The sequence below is a fragment of the Aethalodelphis obliquidens genome, unplaced genomic scaffold, assembly GCF_003676395.1.
Source record: "Aethalodelphis obliquidens isolate GAN/ISIS:26980383/991018 unplaced genomic scaffold, ASM367639v1 scaffold65, whole genome shotgun sequence".
Taxonomy (NCBI): Eukaryota; Metazoa; Chordata; class Mammalia; order Artiodactyla; family Delphinidae; genus Aethalodelphis; species Aethalodelphis obliquidens.
The window spans coordinates 3,154,810-3,174,804 of record NW_020838009.1 but is presented as its reverse complement, the minus strand read 5'-3'; the positions used below and the strand labels follow the sequence as shown (position 1 = coordinate 3,174,804).

At 45.2% G+C, this 19,995-nt stretch overlaps 1 protein-coding gene across 9 annotated transcripts in view; it reads right to left on the bottom strand.

The window, feature by feature from the left end:
* TJP1 (tight junction protein 1) overlaps nt 1-6,253 on the bottom strand; it is a 350,674-nt gene extending 344,421 nt beyond the window's left edge. For 8 of the 9 annotated variants that reach the window (XR_003429203.1, XM_027089108.1, XM_027089109.1 and 5 more), the window contains exon 1: nt 6,043-6,253. Coding sequence is in view for 7 of the 9 variants with exons in the window: in XM_027089108.1 (XP_026944909.1) it covers nt 6,043-6,130 (88 nt within the window). In the remaining 2 variants the exon portion in view is untranslated. The remainder of the gene's footprint in view (nt 1-6,042) is intronic. The other variant, XM_027089110.1, reaches the window with a different exon arrangement.
* Nucleotides 6,254-19,995: the final 13,742 nt, after the last annotated feature.

Below are 19,995 nucleotides of genomic sequence, written 5' to 3'. Positions count from 1 at the left end.
AAATGCTGAAGGAACTTCTATAAGCAGGAAACACAAAAGAAGAAAAAGACCCACAAAAACAAGGCCAAACAATTAAGAAAATGGTAATAGGAACATACATATTGATAATTACCTTGAATATAAAATGTATTAAATGCTCTAACCAAAAGACACAGACTGGCTGAATGGATAGAAAAACAAGGCTCATATATGTGCTGTCTACAAGGGACCCACTTCAGACCTAGGGACACATACAGACTGAAAGTGAGGGGATGGAAAAAGATATTCCATGCAAATGGTAATCACAAGAATGCTGGAGTAGCAATACTCATGTCAGATAAAATAGACTTTAAAATAAAGACTGTGACAAGAAATAAGGAAGGACACTACATAATGATCAAGGGATCAAGCCAAGAAGAAAACATAACAATTATAAATATTTATGCACCCAAAATAGGAGCACCTCAATCCATAAGGCAAATGCTAACAGCCATAAAAGGGGAAATAGACAGTAACACAATAATAGTGGAGGACTTTAACACCCCACTTACACCAATAGACAGATCATCCAGACAGAAAATAAATAAGGAAACACAAGCTTTAAATGACACAATAGACCAGATAGACTTAATTGATATTTATAGGACATTCCACCTGAAAGCCGAAGAATACACTTTCTTCTCAAGTGCACATGGAAAGTTCTCCAGAATAGATCACAACTTGGGTCACAAATAAAGCTTGGAAATTTAAGAAAATTGAAATTGTATCAAGCATCTTTTCTGACCACAATGCTATGAGATTAAAAATCAATTACATGGAAAAAATTGTAAAAAACACAAACACATTGAGGTTAAACAGTGCACTGCTAAATAACCAACAGACCACTGAAGAAATCAAAGAAGAAATAAAAGAATACCTAGAAACGAATGACAATGAAAACACAACGATCCAAAACCTATGGGATGCAGCAAAAGCAGTTCTAAGAGGGAAGTTTATAGCAATACAAACTCACCTCAAGAAACAAGAAAAATCTCAAACAATCTAACCTTACACCTAAAGCAACTAGAAGAAGAACAAAGAAAACCCAAAGTTCGTAGAAGGAAAGAAATCATAAAGATCAGAGCAGAAATAAATGAAATAGAAATGAAGAAAACAATAGCAAAGATCAATAAAACTAAAAGCTTGTTCTTTGAAGAGATAAACCTTTACCCAGACTCATCAAGAAAAAGGGAGAGGACTCAAATCAATAAAATTAGAAATGAAAAATGAGAGATTACAGCTGACACCACAGAAATACAAACGATCATAAGTGACTACTACAGGCAACTATATGCCAATAAAATGGACAACCTGGAAGAAATGGACAAATTCTTGGAAAGGTACAACATTCCAAGACCAAACCAGGAAGAATTAGAAAATATAAACAGACCAATCACAGGTAATAAGATTGAAACTGTAATTAAAAATCTTCCAACAAACAAAAGTGCAGGACCTGATGGCTTCACAGGTGAATTCTATCAAACATTTAGAGAAGAGTTAAAACCTACCCTTCTCAAACTCTTCCAAAAAATTGCAGAGGGAAGAACACTCCCAAACTCATTCTACGAGGGCACCATCACCCTGATACCAAAACCAGACAAAGATATCACAAAAAAAGAAAACTGCAGACCAATACCACTGATGAACATAGACGCAAAGATCCTCCACAAAATACTAGCAAACATAATCCAACAACACATTAAAAAGATCATACACCATGATCAAGTGGGATTTATCCTAGGGATGCAAGGATTCTTCAATATACTCAAATCAATCAATGTGATACACCATTTTAACAAATTGAAGAATAAAAACCATATGATCATCTCAATACCTGCAGAAAAAGCTTTTGACAAAATTCAACACCCATTTATTATAAAAACTCTCCAGAAAGTGGGCATACAGGGAACCTGCCTCAGCATAATAAAGTCCGTATATGACAAACTCACAGCAAACATCATTCTCAATGGTGAAAAACTGAAAGCATTTCCTCTAAAATCAGGAATGAGACAAGGATGTCCACTCTCACCACTCTTATTCAACATAGTATTGGAAGTCCTAGCCACGGCAATCAGAGAACAGAAAGAAATAAAGGGAATACAAATTGGAAAAGAAGAAGTAAAACTGTCACTGTTTGCGGATGACATGATACTATACATAGAAAATCCTAAAGATGCCACTAGAAAACTACTAGAACTAATCAATGAATCCGGTAAGGTTGCAGGATACAAAATTAATGCACAGAAATCTCTTGCATTCCTATACACTAACAGCAAAAGATCAGAAAGAGAAATTAAGGAAACAATCCTTTTTACCATCGCAACAAAAAGAATAAAATACCTAGGAATAAATCTACCTAAGGAGGCAAAAGACCTGTACTAAGAACACTATAAAACACTGATAAAGGAAATCAAAGATGACACAAACAGATGGAGAGATATACCATGCTCCTGGATTGGAAGAATCAATATTGTGAAAATGACTACACTAACCAAAGCAATCTACAGGTTCATTGCAATCCCTATCAAATTACCAATGGCATTTTTCACAGAATTAGAACAAAAAAGTATACAATTTGTATGGAAACACAAAAGACCCTGAATATCTAAGGCAATCTTGAGAAAGAAAAATGGAGCTGGAGGAATCAGGCTCCCTGACTTCAGATTATACTACAAAGTTACAGTAATCAAGACAGTATGGTACTGGCACAAAAACAGAAATATAGGTCAATGGTACAGGATAGAAAGCCCAGAGATAAACCCACACACCTATGGTCACCTAATCTATGACAAAGGAGGCAAGAATATGCAATGGAGACAAGACAGTCTCTTCAATAAATGGTTCTGGGAAAACCGGACAACTACATGTAAAAGAATGAAATTAGAATGCTACCTAACACCAGTCACAATAATAAACTCAAAATGGATTAAAGACCTAAATCTAAGATTGGACACTATAAAACTCTTAGAGGGAAACATAGGGAAAACACTATTTGACATAAATCACAGCAAGATGTTTTTTGACCCACCTCCTAGAGTAATGAAAACAAACCCAAAAATAAACAAATGGGACCTAATGAAACTTAACAGCTTTTGCACATCAAAAGAAACCATAAACAAGACAAAAAGACAACCCACAGAATAGGAGAAAATATTGGTAAATGAAGCAACAGGCAAAGGATTAATCTCCAAAATATATGAACAGCTCATGTAGCTCAATATCAAAAAAACAAACAACGCAATCAAAAAATGGGTGGAAGACCTAAGTAGAAATTTCAGCAAAGAAGACATACAGATGGCCAAGAGGCACATGAAAAGATGCTCAACAGCACTAATTATTAGAGAAATGCAAATCAAAACTACAATGAGGTACCACCTCACACTGGTCAGAATGGCTATCATCAGAAAATCTACAAACAGTAAATGCTGGAGAGGGTGCGGAGAAAAGGGAACCCTCTTGCACTGTTGGTGGGAATGTAAATTGATATAGCCACTATGGAGAACAGTATGGAGGTTCCTTAAAAAACTAAAAACTGAACTACCATATGACTCAGCAATCCTACTACTGGGCATATACTCTGAGAAAACCATAATTCAAAAAGACACATGTACCCCAATGTTCATTGCAGCACTATTTACAATAGCCAGGACATGGAAACAACCTAAATGTCCACTGGCAGATGAATGGATAAAGAAGATGTGGTACATATATATAATAGAATATTACTCCGCCATAGAAAGAAATGAAATTGGGTCATTTGTAGAGATGTAGATGGACCTAGAATCTGTCATACAGAGTGAAGTACGTCAGAAAGAGAAAAACAAATATCGCATATTAACGCATATATGTGGAATCTAGAAAAATGGTACAGACGAACCTATTTGCAGGGCAGGAATAGAGATGTAGACGTAGAGAATGGATGTGTGGACACAGGGGAGGAAGGGGAGGGTGGGATGAATTGGGTGATTAGGTTTGACATAAATACACTACCATGTGTAAAATAGATAGCTAGTGGGAACCTGCTGTATAGCACAGGGATCTCAGCTTGGTGCTCTGTGATGGCCTAGTTGCGTGGGATGGGGTGGGGAGGGAGGTCCAAGAGGGAGGGGATGTGCATATGCGTATGGCTGATTCACTTTGCTGTACGGCAGAAACTAACACAACATTGTAAAACAATTATACTCCAATAAAAATAATTAAAAAAAAGAGAAAGAAAGAAGGAAAGAGGGGGGGAGGTAGAGAGGGAGGTGGAAGGAAGGAAGGAAAGAAGGAGAGAAAGAAAGAATTGATATATCCAACAACATGGGTAAATCTCAAAATTACTATGCTGAGCGTAAGAAGCCGAATAAAAGGAGTACATACCATATGATTCCATTTATAGAAAACTACAGAAAATGTAAACTAACCTATAGTGACAGAAAGCAGATCAGCCGTTACCTGGGGGTTGGCGATGGGGCCTAAGAGAGACAAATTACAAAGGCCATGGCATCTGACAGTGCGTAGGTCACGCCAGAACGGGAGGAGCAGAAATCAGATGGGGGGAAGTGGGGAAGAGAATGGGAAGGCTGTGGAGCCTGTGAGTCTGTGTAACTCTGTCCAGAAGCTGGTCAGGGGAGGGAATAACAAAGACGCACTGGTATTAGTGTCATACTTATGGAACCTCCTCCTGGGAGCTGTGTGTGACTCCAATCAGCTCGCCCCCTCACCTCCTACAGAGGCATTCATCCACCTCTCCTTCCTAACACCTGCCAACCTTTCTTTTCCAGAGCATCTGCTCCCTTCCCAACTGCACCAGTCCAAACGAAGCTCTCCCATTTTGGAACCACGATGACATTCATGGCCTGCATCTCATCAGGCTACCTGTTCAGTTAAACTTCACCGCGGTCGAAAGGCAGCCTAGTGCTGAGCACATAAACATGCCTCGGATGGTCGAAGCTTGAAACTCAGATGTGCCATGCAGAGGTGGTGTGACCTTGAACACTTAGCCTCTCTGTGTTTCAGTTTCTCCATCTATAAACGGCTATAACAATAGTGTCTCTCGCTATAAGTATTAAAGGAGTTAATATCTGTGTAAAGAATTTAGAACAAGGTTTGCCACATTCTAAGCCCTAAGAATGTTAATAAAAACCAACTTGTGTTCCTACTACGGGAAGTGTGTGCTTATGGTTATAAGGGATACAAAGACCTATGTGGCATTTGTCCTACCCTCGAGGAACTAGCAATTTCTTGCCATCAGATTTAAATTTTTGTAGCGATCTGCGTGCCCTGGTGCAGCGACCTTTGCATTTGCGCAGCCTTGGCATGAGGCCAAAGAAGGTCAATTCTCAGTGACCACTTTTTAGAACCTGGTGGCAAGTTAAAATAATGGTAACTTCCAGGATTCACGAGAGGGAAAACAGGAGCCATTCTGGGAAGGGAGATGGTTTTGGACAATATGCATTTTGGCGACATACTCGTAGCTTTGAAGGCACAGTGAGCCTGTTTAGGGCCCACTCCACTCTCCAGGTCACTCTGCCTGTCTTGGCCCCCAGCCCCGAAGCGTGTCCAATGTGGGTACACCAGCTCCGCCCCAACCCGTCTCCCCCGCCCCGTTCCTACAGCCCTGCCCCTGCAGTGCACAGCCAGCCTCACCCCTCTCCTTTGCCCCGCCCTCTACAGTTCCAATAGCCCAGCCTCTGCAGTGCACAGCCGGCCCCACCCCTCCCCATCGTCCCTCCCTACAGTTCCTATCGCTCAGTCTCTCCCCTTCACTCCGCCCCCTACAGTTCCTATAGCCCGCCCCTGCAGGGCAAGCCGGCCCCCCCCCCCCCGCCTCCCCCCCCCCTACAGTTCCTATAGCCCCACCCCATATCTCCGCCCTCCTCAGCTCGTATCTTCCCGCCCCTACACGGTACAGCTAGCCCCGCCCCGCCCCGTCACCCCGTTTCCCCCCACCCGCCCCGCTATTTATATAGCGTCGGGCCGCCGCCCGGACACCGCAGTGCGCCCCTTAGCTGGCGACTGTGGCCCACGGGGCGCCGGTACCTGTGTGAGGCGAGGCGGACGCCATGGCGGCCGAGGCCCTGGCGGCGGATGCGGTGGCGTCGCGCCTGGCGCGGCAGGAGGAGGACATCCGCTGGCTGTGGACGGAGGTCCACCGCCTGAGAGACGAGCAGCTGAACGCGCCCGACCGCTGCCAGGCCGAGGGGCCGTGCCTCACGCGCGAGGTGGCGCAGCTGCGGGCCGAGAACCGCGAGCTGCGCCACCGCCTGTACCGCCTGCGGCTGTGCCTCGCGGAGGAGCTGAGCCACCAGGCGCGGCGGGAGAGCGCGCTGCGGCAGGAGGCTGGGCGCGAGGCTGCGAGCACTCAGGTACCGGACTGGGGCCTGTCCGCAGGGCGTGGCGGAGCTCGTGCGCTGAGAGCTCTGGGGCGGCGGGTGGGGGTGCGTGCGGCGGCAGGTGCGCTGCGGGGGCGGGGGCGGGGCGGGGCCTGCCCTCCCGGCCCCCTGTCCCGCGCTTTCACTCGGGCCGGGAGCCCGTGACAGGCTGGACACGCCGGGGCCGTTGCGTCTCCAGCGATCGCCAGGCTGACCTAACGCTGTAATGTCTCAACTCTTCCCGTAAATTGCTCGGCGCACATTTTCTTCAGTGGCAGAAATAGCATTTTCCTGTCTGAAAAAAATGCTGCAGTGTTTAAAATTCACACTTATTTTCTTGGGCAGGAAGACCAACAGCTCCATGTAGAAACATTTCCCTTTCCCCTGGTGAATGGCTGGTCTGAGCTGTTTATGACAGGTGGTTTGGGGTGTTTAGTTGTTGCCTTGTTTTGGAGGTCTATCTTGAGATTTGCGTATTTAATATTGTCATTTAATAGCGTATTTTAATGTTTTGGTTCACTTACCTTCTAACGTAATGCATTTCTAAGTTCTGAAGGCCTTCTCAGACTGGGGGTGTTCTCAGTCCTTGTACCAGCGGACTGTGGTGCTCCTGGGCAACACCTTCCTGAAACAGTGCATTTAAAGTCTCTGGGAGCAGCTATGCGACCATTAATCCAGGGACATTATTTGTTTAAAATTTAGGGGGGAAAAACTTTAAACAGCAAAATATATTAAGTGTACTTAGCAAGAATGTGAAAGTGCACATTCAGGAAGGACTGAACCCCAGAAAACGGCTTACCTGTTGAAGGTTGTAGGTAATGGTCAGGAGAGCCCCAGCCGTGAGCCTCTAAACATGGGACGCTTGCTGCCTGCTGGCCTGTCCCTCTCCTGCTTCGGGCTTCAGATATGTTGCTCCTAGTTGTCATTGGGATGAATTGTTTATTATTTCCCTTTATTTCTCAGCCTCCTCCTAGTCAGAGCCAAGGAAAGGACATTAAAGAGAAGAAGGAAAGCGGGCCTGACAGTGAGGTAAGTCATTGCTGTGGAAATAATATAAAATACTACCTATTATTTAAATATGCTTATGTAGTTAATTGCCCAGGGGTTTTAATTAAAACAGTTGCTGTAAATTACGGCTTGGGCCACAGGAGTGTGTTTAAAATTTTGTTAGCCTTAGATACAAGATGTCTTAACTTAGAGGTGAGCCAGCGCCACAGCTGTAAAGGGCTCCTTAGTCTATTTAAGTTGAGAAAGCAGAGCTCTTCTTTTGTGTTAAGGAAACCGGCTTCTTTGCTTTTTAAATATAAATCATTAAAACAACCAGAATTGATCAGGCACATCAACATTTGGTAGGAGCAGAGGGATCTTGGCCTCAGGGATCCATCGGGTTGAGGAGTTCAGACAAACGGGAGAAACAACTAGAGAACAAAGTCAGATGGTGTATCAATAAAGGCTGAGTTGTGTGGCTCTGTGCACGAGCATGTTAAACCTGTAGAGAAGGGCGATGCCAGTGGGTGTGGTAGTTGGAAGAGGAGGGCTTTGCGCAGGACCCTGAGAGCTAGGAGGGAGTTAGACCCTGGGAGGGGAGTCTCCAGGGGGTGAGAGTGAACGCAGAGTCATAGGGGCTTGTGGGGGCCGTGACCTGAGCCTGCTGAGAAGGGGTGGGGCTTATTTAGAGCTGAGCAGTTAGAAAAAAGTGGACTGTGTCTGTTAACCCTCCTGTATTCTAATGGTTTTCAGGTGAAGAATCCACCAAATTTTGTGAAGGAAAGATTGAAGCTTTTTGAAATACTGAAGAAAGATCATCAGCTCTTACTTGCCATTTATGAAAAAAAGGGGAATACAAGCAATGTGATCACAGTAAGAGTGGCTGATGGGAAAACAGTGGAAGGGGAAGCTTGGAAAACAACACCTTACCAAGTGGCTGCTGAAATTAGGTAAACCGTAGTGTGGAGCAGATGATCAGTACTAAGTGTTGGGCTAGAGCTTGGTGAAAATGTGTTCTTAGGGACTGCTAAGATATTCTTTTCTTACTCAATTGAATAAATTAAATGTAATTAGGTAATTATTTACTTCTTGGCTTCTAAAGGGGCCATTTAATAAGTAATTGAATATCAGAACACAATCTCCTTCTCTTTCAAGGGTCCAACTTTTAGAGTTCTAGTAAAAATATATAGTAGAGAAAAATGTATAATCCTTGACAGGCGACATTACATTGACCCGGTTCATCATCAAGTTATTTCCATGAGATTTTACAGGTCTTTTGTTGGGCTTGACTCCAAGCCATTGTTCCACCAGTAAATAACTGTGGGTGGGTCTTTGGACCAATGTGGGCAGATCCCTCAAGCTTTCCAAGCCTGTTTTCTTAAATCTTAAGTGGAAATAATAATACTTTTATCGTTTACCTTACGAGATTGTAAAGATTAAATAAAATACTATATATGAGAGATACTCTGAAAATGAAAGCAACTCTAGAAATGTACAAAAAGGCCTATTAATTATAGATTGAAGATGTATGTGTTAGAGCGATGATCAGCCCTGGAAGCTTTGACCTTCCTAGAAATTAGATACTTCAGTGAAGTTGTGCTGTTTTGACTAATGTTAATTCCTGGCATTAAATAAAATTCTGTGGAAGCTATAGCTCAAAACTGCCATGTAAATAAACTTATTATTTAAAAAGAAAACTATTCAACAATTAAAATCTTCAGATTTCCTTTGAAAAATATGGTTAAGATTGTATTTTTCATCCTATTATATCATACACCCTAAAGGCCCCTCCCAACCTGTTCCTGTGCTTTCCAGGAGAGAGGAATAGATGTGCTGGGAACGGGCTTTGAGGCAAAAATAAGTTTATGTTTCCTCGTGGAGAGTCATTTGCATGTTGGTGGATTGAAGTCTGAGCCGTCCTGCACTGAAGAGACTGTCCAAGCTTGGGAAACAAGGTCATTTCATTATAGGACGTGTTCTCATTGTACAGTCAGTGACTTGCATTCCCACAGGTACTAGTTTAAAACCACCCTCAAGTTTTATGACAGAGGGGTTACAGGAGTGTCTAATAAGTAAAATTGTCCAAAACTAAAGCATGGGCAAAGCTATATCAGGCAAACCTGATAAGAAGAAAGCAGTGGTCTTAATGTTACCGTCAGACAGCAGAATTTAGGGCTGTCTAAATCATTCGACAGAATCATTGAATGGGAGACTGAGGCTTATTTTTAAAATAGAAGAACAGTGTAATTCCCAATTTGTCACGCACCTTTATGAGTTAGTTATATAACGTAGCATCAAACCAGAAATACAAGATTATAGGAACTCAAGAGTGGCAGACTTTAACATGCCTTTCTCAGTTTTTGATCAAGTAGCCCAAAATTAAGATTACATGGTCTGAATAATAACACTCTAAGGTAGGCTTCGTGGCTAGTCCCTGATCTCTGTGCTGTGGCCCAGATGGTGCCTTCTCTCTTGGCACCTGTGGTTGTGCTTTCGGTTCCTCAGAATCTTAATAAAATACAGAAACACACAGTTAGCATTCTGTGAGCAAAGTGAAATCCGTTGTGAACTCAGTAAGCATTAAATGACAACAAGACAAAACAAAACTAGGAAATTAAAAAAACTTCAAAATACTCAGGTGAAAAGAAATAAAAACAAGTATTTTCGGAAATAAAAAGAGTGAAAAAAGAGTATTCTTAGAAAATACTTCTAATGAAGAGAATATATTTCAAAATCTATGTAATACATCTGAAGTGATCAGGAACAGATTTATAGTGTTGAAGGCTTTATTATTGAATAAAAAAAAAATGCAATGACTAAGAATTCAACTCAGGCAGTTAGAAAAAGAACAATTAAACTAGGAGGAAACTAAAAAAGTGAATTAGAGAAGAGTATTAACTGAAAAACTATTAAAATAAGTAAGGGTGCAGCAAGGTGTACAGTTATAAAAATAAAGTTAAAAATAATAGTTTTATTAAATTATACTGACTGTTCCCTTGGTTTACTGAGACTTGATTGCATGGATGATTTTCCCTGCTCTGAGGGAGTGTCGGCCTTCCGAAGTGTAACATGTAAGGTACAAATCATTAAGGAAAAGACGGACAGAGTCAGAAACACTTAGGAAAAATGGCTCTGTGTAAAAATGATGCATAAAAAGGAGGAAAAGATAATCTTAGAAATGCAAATTAAAGTAATTGTGTATTATCTATTGGTCTGTCAAAGATTTATGAATAATGGTTAATATTGATATGATTTTGGGGAAATGGCACTGCTGGAGGGTGGATGCAGAGGCACAGTCTCTTTCTTAAATGTGCAAACCCCAACCCTTGGATCCAGTCATTCTATACATAGCCATTTATCCCAAGGAAATACCCCAGCAGAAAAAATGAGCAAAGGACAGTTCATAGTAGTTCATTGAAGAGTAGTTCTTGGAATGTGGTCCCCAAACCAGCAGCATTAGCATCACCTGGGAACCTGATGGAAGAGCAGATTCTCGGGCCCCATCCCACACTTGCTGAATCAGTTAGTCATCTGTGTTTCCAGGAGCCCCCCAGGGGCTTCTGACTAAACTGCTGCAGGAAAGAGCCCCTAGAGATCATGGCTTAAATAAGGCAGACGCCACATTCTCCCCTGACAGACTCGTGGTGGCCAGGCTGGTGGGCGTCTCTGGTCTAGGCAGTCCTTCATGGACCCAAGATCCCTGCATCTTGTCGCTCTGCCGTCCCCTTAGGTAGGGTTTGTCCACGTCTAGGGGTGGAGGCTGGGTCACACCCATGGACCTGCTTGCAGGCAGGGGAAGAGCGGCTGGAGAGCAAGGGTGCTTTGAGGCCAAGACCCTGGAGCAGCATGTTTTAATTCCCACCTACAGCCTGTTAGCTCACGCTTAGTCACACAGCCACGCCGCCTGTAAGAGAATGGAAACGTAGCTCCTGCTGGCTGGCCACGTGTCCAGCCCAGGCACTCTCACCACAGGAGAGAGGAAGGATGGTCTTGGGGACGGCGTCTGCCACGGCGTGCTGCTGGGACCTCCAGACACCTGTGAGCATCCGCCGTGCATCATCCCCCACACTCCCTCACTCTCCCGGTGAGACGACTCCAGCCCCTGGCAGCAGAAAGCCCAGGATTTTCAGGTGAAGCACACAACACCCCCATCGGCTGGCTGCTCGTGCTCTAGCAGCAAGTAAACTGATAGACGAGGCTGCCCACACCACGTGTATATGGTGGTGGGATAAACACAATCACGATTAAAGTGTCATTTGGAAAAAAGAGGAGTGATGCGGCAGACAGTGGTATTCAGGAGCCCCCAGATCTTGTCTGCAGCCTGGCCGTGGGTGGGGCTCGGGTCAAACCATCTGGCCACCCTTTGTCCTCTGGGAGCAGCTCTCTTGTCCACCGCCCTCTGTCGGCCCTGATTTTGCAATTTGGAGGGCTTGTCGTTGTCCCTCGCCTTCACTTGCCACATCTGAAGTGCAGGCAGTTGTTCATGGTGGAGGCCGCGAGGTTTGCTGGTGCGGCTCCTGCTGGTGCACATGAGGGGCTCAGGGCTCCTGAGGATCAGTGACAGGTACTTGTAAGCTGGGCTTGTAGTTTGTTTGGCAAAACAATTTCCTCAAGCAATTAACCGTAGTAGGCTTCTAACTAGAAGCTTCTAGTCAGTTTCCCGTGAAAGTAACCATACTGAAGATTTCTCCTAGACAGAGACTTCTCACCCTTTTACTCCCTGGCCTTTGTCCTTTGCTTATTCCTCTCTCCCTCAGTTAAATGGGCCAAGATCAGACAAAACTGGAGGTTGCGGGCTCTGATCCTTGTAGCTGGACCAGCCTGTGTTGTCTGTCTCTGTGCGGCCTTTGAGAAGGGCTGTCAGTGTCTGTTCCTCCTGCTCTTTGGGACAGAAGATTGTTTTTGCATCTTGCACAGCCTCACACTTCTGAACTCCCATTCAGTTCGGCTTACAGGCCGCGTGCGGAGAGAGCCTCCCTCGCTAGGGGACAAATACCGTCTGAGCTTATCTTGGCCTGGTAGTATTTTGTTAAAAGCCACGAGAGTTACCCAGTGTATCCCAGCGTTTGCCTTTGTATAACCGTTTACTCATGTGCTACAGGCATCGTAAGCACATTATTTGCCTGCAAGTCTTAGGAGACACTTTGTTATGCTGTAATAGGGTTGGTTATTGGCTTTCCACGTCTGAGTACCTCTTTCTGTGTAACCCACCGCCCATCTGCTAAGCCAATGCCAGATGATTTGTTTTTGTTACTCACTTGCAGGCCCTTATTTCTGCATTAGTTAAGACACAGGCTAAGCTGCTGCAACAGGCCACAGAAAACTTAGTGCCTTAAATACGACTAGAGCCTCTCTGACAGCAGTCTGGGGGTGCAGGGTCCAGGTTGACAGGCAGCGCTTCTCCATATGTTTATTTGGGGACCTGAATTCCTTCCACCTGGCTGTTGGGTGGTCTGGTACAGTGTTCCTTTGTCCGTATGGTCCAAAGGTCGTAGCATGTGTGCTCCATCTACAGAGGGCCAGATGGACAGGTAGGTGCCCTGCATGGTGTTAAGGCTGAGATATGGCAGTGCTGGACACCGCTTCTGCCTCCACCTAAGCCACGTGGCTGCCTCCTGCTGCAAGGATGGCCAGGCACTGATTGTAGAGGACAGAGAGAATGGGCTTGAGGAGCCCTTAGCAGCCTGGCATGGCCAGTGAAGGTGAAGATAAAATTCTACTCCACTGATAACAATACTGAATGTGCACTAAGTTCTTATTATGAGTACACCTTACTTAATCCTTAGGATAAATATATGAGGAAGATCCTGTAATTCCCATCTTGCTGACGAGGAAACTGAGGCTTAGAAAAGCTGAGTAAATTGTCCAGTGTTTAACCCCAGGTTGGCCTGACCCTAGAGTGTGTGCTGTTAACCACAGTGCTGTGCCCCTGCTCAAGTTACTCACAGAAATGCAAATGAAAACGTTACATTGTCAAGATGACACAATTTTGTACTCCTGAAGGTGAGAGCACAGGGAAAGGTATTTTGGGACCCTCTCCTGATAGGAAAATTTGGTAATATAGTCCAATTAAAGTCATTAAAAGTGCTTATCCCTTGACTCAGTAGTTTTACTTCTAGGATTTTTCCTGAGAAAATAATCAGGAACTGAGATGTATGTTCAAGAATGTCCATTGCAGCTTTATTTGTCATTGTCAAAATAAAACAAGAAAAACCAAAACCCACAAAGAAATAACCCAAATCCCAGCAATAGTGGGTTCATTAAGCAAATCTTAGTTCTACTGCAGCTGTCAAATAGCATGTTTTACAAGTCTGTTTGCTGTTGGGGAAAATGTCATGGTTTATTGTTAAGTTTAAAAAGTAGGTTATCATATAACATAAAGAGTAATACTATTAAAATTTTTACATTGGTGTATGTATTTATCCAAAAAAGTGGAAAGACGGACAGCAAATGTTAACAGTAATTTCTGAGTGACTGGATTGAGGGTGAATCTTTTTTTTTGGCTGCGCACGTGGGATCTTAGTTCCCCAACCAGGGATCGAACCTGTAACCCCCTGCGTTGGAAGCATGAAGTCATAACCACTAGACCGTCAGGGAAGTCCAGAGGGTGATTTTTTTTCTTTGTGCTTTTCTGTGCTTTCTAGGTCTCTTCTCTTAACATGTTATTTTTGTCAGTAATTTTCAAACAATAGATGTTAATGAAAAGACACACACACACACACACACACACACACACACACACACAGGAAAAGGATCAACACCTCAGTAGAAAATAGGCAAAGGACATGGACAGTTCATAAAAGTAAACTGGCCAGTAAACATTTATAATCCAATAAACCAAATTAAAATAACCATTTCCAACATCACATTGGCAAAGTTTGAAAAAATCAGGGTGCATGGAAGTGGTACATTCAAACAATATTTATCAGCAGTCCTTCAGAGGCACATGCTCTTTGACCTAACAGTTTTACTTCCAAAGGCCTATTCCCAGAAAAGTCACCAAAGAACAAAGCCGCCTGTGCACGGATGTCTGTGCAGTGTACGCTCTGATAGCACACAACGACCTGGTGTGCAGGAGGAGGCTTCCTTAATCAGTGTGGTCCTTCCAGAATGTTCTGGGAGTCTGTCTGATGGCATGGTTGTGAAGAAAATTATGTAGGCAACTATGTTTTTTATGATGGGGGTGTGTGCCTGTGTGTGTGTGTGTGTGTGTGTGTGTGTGTGTGTGTGTGTGTGTGGTGTGAAGGAGGGGCGGGTATAGCTAAAGACTGGAAAAACATGTGCCAGAATGTTATATGAGTGGTGATATCTGGGTGGTGAGATTTATGTGATTTTTATTTTATTCTGTGCATTCTCTGTTTTCTGAGTTTTTACAGTGAACGTATCTTACTACTTTTGTACTTAAAATAAGTGTTACAGAATTTTAAAAAAATCTATCCTATTAGTTTATGTTTGTACTTTCCACTAAAGAAAGAAACCCTGGAAATCATTTCCATCTTTTGTTTTAGCCTGTGGTGCGTTAACGCCCACGTGACTGTTCTCTCACCAGTCAGGAGCTGGCAGAAAGCACAGTGATAGCCAAAGTGAATGGGGAGCTGTGGGACCTGGACCGTCCGCTGGAAGGGGACTCCACCCTAGAGCTGCTCATGTTTGAGGACAAGGAAGCCCAAGCTGTAAGTGTTTAAAGACCAACCCACCATACTTCGGCTATTTATGTTGTCAGTTACATTATGTAATTATGAAGCCACACACGAAGTCAAGAATGATGGGTTTTGTGGCCTTCTAAGGTTTGAAATGCATTTGTTGGTGTTTAATAAATATAATATTAATAACACCATATTTAAAAGTGATTCAGAAAGAGCAGATTTTAAATGAAATACATAGCTTATATGTATTATTTAGTTTTTCTCACTTAAGATCTAACCCAAACAGCTGTCACCTAACTATATGCCAGCTGTCATCCCAGAACTTGTGAACATGTATTGATTCCCTCAGTCAGCTGACCAGTATCTAAGCTGTTGGGTGCACATGCCAGACCTTGTGGGGCGACAGAGGCTCCTGCTACAGAGAGTTCACTGGTGGGAGGGGTAGTGAGCAAGGAAATAAGCGACTAGACACTTTCAGGTGGTGTCAGCCTCCAGAGAAGCAAGTAGGAGCAGCCATGGTAGCTGGCCCAGCAGTTAGTTTTAGCCCTCTCCTGAGGGCGGAATCCTGCCGAGACCTGAGCACTTTCCCACACTAGCTGGCTCTTGGTTGACCTGCAGACACTGTTCTCTAACAGATTCTTTAACAGTGGGCTGCTGCAGGCTTTCAGTCTGTCAGGTGTTTGGTTGGGGGGCCGGGGGAGCTACCAAACTTAATGTTCCATGGAGGGGTTGGCCTCTTTGGAGTTCTTTCCCCCTGTGTTTAGTGACATCATGAAAGAGAAAACCTATTTATCATATTATCTTGGGGAATGTTTCTAGAGTGTCTCATCAGCCCGCCCCTCTGCCTACCCTGATACTAACATGGCACCTGGTGTCACATTGCAGGGCTTCTGAAATACTTGTGGTTGTTTATGAAAATGAGAATGTTCCGTGCCAGGCACCAGCCCCAGCCCCTTGTGTACATTATCTCCCTGAGTCTGCACTTACCTTTTCACACAGGTACTGTGTTAATAGTACACAGGCTCAGGATGCTTCAGTAACTTTTCCAAGCCCTCAATGCTTCTTTTAGTGTAATTTAGTAACAGAGACTTTTTTTGTTGTTCTTGGATTTTATTTTCCTGTTACTATGAACATATTAAGATTTTGAGCATAAACCCATTTATGAATATTTAATGCATATCCATGAAAAAGAAATCCTAGAAAAGCAAATCTAGAAATCTCAGGTCTACAAGATGATAAAATTAATGATTTTGTAAAGCATTTTTTACTTTACAGAAAAATCCGTCTCCTTTGTATAGCAAACTCTTAAACTTCTATTTTAAAAGATGCTTCCATTTACAAGACTATTTAGTGCATGATGTAACATAGGAAAGTAAATAGTCCTCACCCTCTAGGTAAATCCATGTTGAAAGTGACAGCAAGAATGTTCATGTAAAGTTGATAAGTACACACACCAGAAACAAGGAGCATTTTATAAAACGGTAGAGCTTTCAAGTTTAAAATATATCTAATAGATATTTCCTTTTGCAAGCATGCTGTCCAGCAGGAGAATGTATGTGGGTATTCGTTCTGCTCTAAATCTTTGCGGAAGTCCCAGGAGCAGTCAGCGATGTGCTGCTGGGACCTCATGCTCAGGAAGCATAGGTACTTATCTGAGGTGTAAACAAAACCAGATATATGTAAGAACCCAAGCTGCTAGTTCTGTGATGCCCTATGTTTTAAATGTAAATTCAGTCATTTCTTTTCTGCTTAAAACCTTTTAATACATCCCACTGCATTAGAATAAAGCTCAAATCTCTCTCCAAGGCCTGCATGGTCGCTGGCCTGTTCTTACCTGTCACCCTTCCACAAGCTGCTTTGTGGTACATCCCCCCAACCCTAACCACGCTGTGAATACAGGGCCTCCACTGTGTTTCTTGATTACAGCACCCTGTTCATCATCTTTTTTTTTTTTTTTTTTGCGGTATGCGGGCCTCTCACTGTTGTGGCCTTTCCACAAGGCGCAGGCTCAGCGGCCATGGCTCACGGGCCCAGCCGCTCCGCGGCATGTGGGATCTTCCCAGACCGGGGCACAAACCCGTGTCCCCTGCATCTCAACCACTGCACCACCAGGGAAGCCCTCATCTTCTTTTAAATACGCTTCTTGTCTTGCGATGATGCACTTAGAGGTTTGTTGCCTGCCCTCTCTCCCACTAGGCTGCAAACCGCATGAGGCCAGTGGCTCGCATTTCTTTCTCTCTTGTGTCTCCAGCACCTAACACAGTGTTTGGCTCAGGCGATTTCCAGGTGTGCACAATGCACCGAAGAAGGTACTTGGGCTGACGCTGGCAGCCAGCCTGCCATCCTGTACCATCCCAAGCAGAGGGTTCTGCCTCTAGGCCTGGTGCCGCGGGTCGGGATTGCACGGAGCCTGCTCAGCCAGCTAACTCCCTCTACTCCGGTTTATTATCTCAGACAGCTTTCTAATTGCAATTTGTTTCCTATGTAACTGAGGAAAGTGCTGCCAGAGGACTCGATTGTCTTGTTCCTTTGGCATCTATATTTATTGATATTTGGTGACTGGTTACTTTTAATGTATCCATAAACCGTTGATTCCTTTAATTCAAAACCCAATCAAGTTTCTGAACTTGTAGAGCTAATGACTGGCCCTTGGACTGCAGTGAATTAGCAAATGTACACCCTGCCCAGGGGACCCCGGCAACCAGCAGATAGTCCTCAGTGACCCCTCTGTCTTGAGTTATCTTTCAGACTTCCACAGCCACGTGCTATTCAGCGCGTGAAGATTGCTGTGTAGACGCAGAATCTTGTTAACGTGAGCGATGTCATGAGCAGCCGCTGTGGCCTCGAATCTGATTCAGAGAGGCTGCCTGGAGGAGGAGGAAAGGGGCCCATGCCCAGCACTCCCTGGCGTTCCTCTGTGCTGGGCCTGGACCGGCTCTGGGCGGCTGCTCTGCTCGGTGGTCAAGGCACAGAAGGAAGTGGTTTAGGAGCTGGGCTTCAGTGCCACACAGAGCAGCAGCTGCACGTTAGAACCAAGCAGCCGGCTGCCAGGGATTCCAGACAGGGCTCAGGAAGCATCTCTCGTCAGCAGTCGCCAGAGATTGATGCTGCCTTGTGTCCCAGTGTCTGTCCCCTTACACTGTATCCACGTGCTTGCTTGTCCTCTTGTCTGCCTGATGGCTTCCCCTGACCCGTGGTCGTGGCCGCGGCCTCTGTCCTGCCTGCAGGTGTACTGGCACTCCAGTGCCCACGTCCTCGGGGAAGCCCTGGAGCTCCACTACGGGGGCCTCCTGTGCTGCGGGCCACCTACCGACTGCGGGTTCTACTACGACATGTTCCTCAAAGACAGGTAACGCCTCTGAGTGCATGTGTTTATAGTGGTTACACATTAGTGTAGTGAATACCTGTTGCAGAATGTGATTATAGATAAGGTCACCATTTATGAACAGTATTATTTTTTATGAGTTTAGATTCAAGGGTAACTTCTCAAATTGTTTTCTTTCTTTTCTTGAGAAGGATGTGATACGCTATTTATGTAACCTGAGACTTGGCTAGGGCAAACTGCTAATTCAGACCAGAGTTGCAGGGTTAATCCCTGGAGAGCACATAGTTCAGCTCTGTGCCGTGATGGTCAAGAGCGCTGTCCACCCCAGCCACACGTGTCCCACAACTGGTGCCAGAGGTGCTGGTTCGCAGCGGCCTCATGTTCCTCAAGTAGATCTGTGCTTGAAATCAACAAGCAGCAGGCCCAGCCCCGGCCCACCTCCTTCTCCATATCCCTCGTCGCCCTTAAGGAAACCACCAGCTCTCAAATCAAAACCTGAGGGTCTTCCCAAGCCCACCCTGCTCCTTGCCACCCCTACCCCCCCCAGTCACTCCATCCAGTTCTGCCAGTCTTATCCCCTAAGTAGTTCTCCCCCACCTTCTGCCTTAACATAGACCCCCAGCGTCCTTGCCTGGACGACCGTGGTACATTTTCCCGCCATCTGCCACCTCCACGCTGTCAAAGTGACGCCTCCCTAAGCGAGCGCCTGGCACTCTGCAGCTCCTGCTCCCAGCCTGTCCAGCGTAGTCCCCCCCGGAGTCATTCCGCAGGACGTGTTGACGCCCCTGTGTGCTCTGGGCTTGGTGCTGTTGACTCTGCACTGGACAGATCAGCCTGTCCTCGTGGGCTCAGCAGTCTGGATGGGGGAGACAGACATAGACAGACACGCAGCCGTCTGCTGTCGGAGGTGATGAGGTGGTGAGGGCTGTGAAGGGGAGGTGGGGGCCTGAGCAGGCAGCCGGTCAGCTGAGAGCTCAGTGACCTTGAAGCAGGGGTGGGACGGAGGGAGAGAGGGAGTGAGCTCTGAGGCTGGTGGGGGAAGAACGTCCCAGGCCTCTGTGGGACAGCCCTGGGTCGGGGTGTGTGTGGCTTGTTTGAGGAATGCAGGTGGCCCACAGGGCTGGAGGGGTGTGAGCACAGACAGGGGTTCCTGAGAGGAGCCGGGGCTGCCCAGCGGAGGCCGGCTGACCTGTAGTTCATACTCTCAGAGCTTCCTCCCAGCCTGGATCTCCTGGTCTAGGGCAGGGGCATGGCGTACGCTCCACACTACGCTTTTGAACAAAAACGTAAACGTGTGAAGAATGAGGAAGACTGCCCAGATGATCAGGCCCCGGAGGAGCTTGTGGTCCAGCTGGGGAGTGTCCAACGGGGCTGTTCAGAGAACCGAGGGCAGTTCATCAGCTGACGCCTCTGTCTCCCTCTTTGAGAAGTAGGGTTACCTGCCTTGTGAAAGGATGACTGACCCTCTGAAGTCCTGGACAGTAAAGAACCACGTTCCTCAATGTAGAAGGCTAGTCAGCTGGTGACAAAGGCCACAGGTCTAAGGTCATGTCTGATCAATCTGTGCTGATTCTCGCTGCTTTTCCCTGCAGGGCCGTGTCCAGCACAGAGCTGCCAGCGCTGGAGAGCACGTGCAAGGCCATCATCAAAGAGCAGCAGCCTT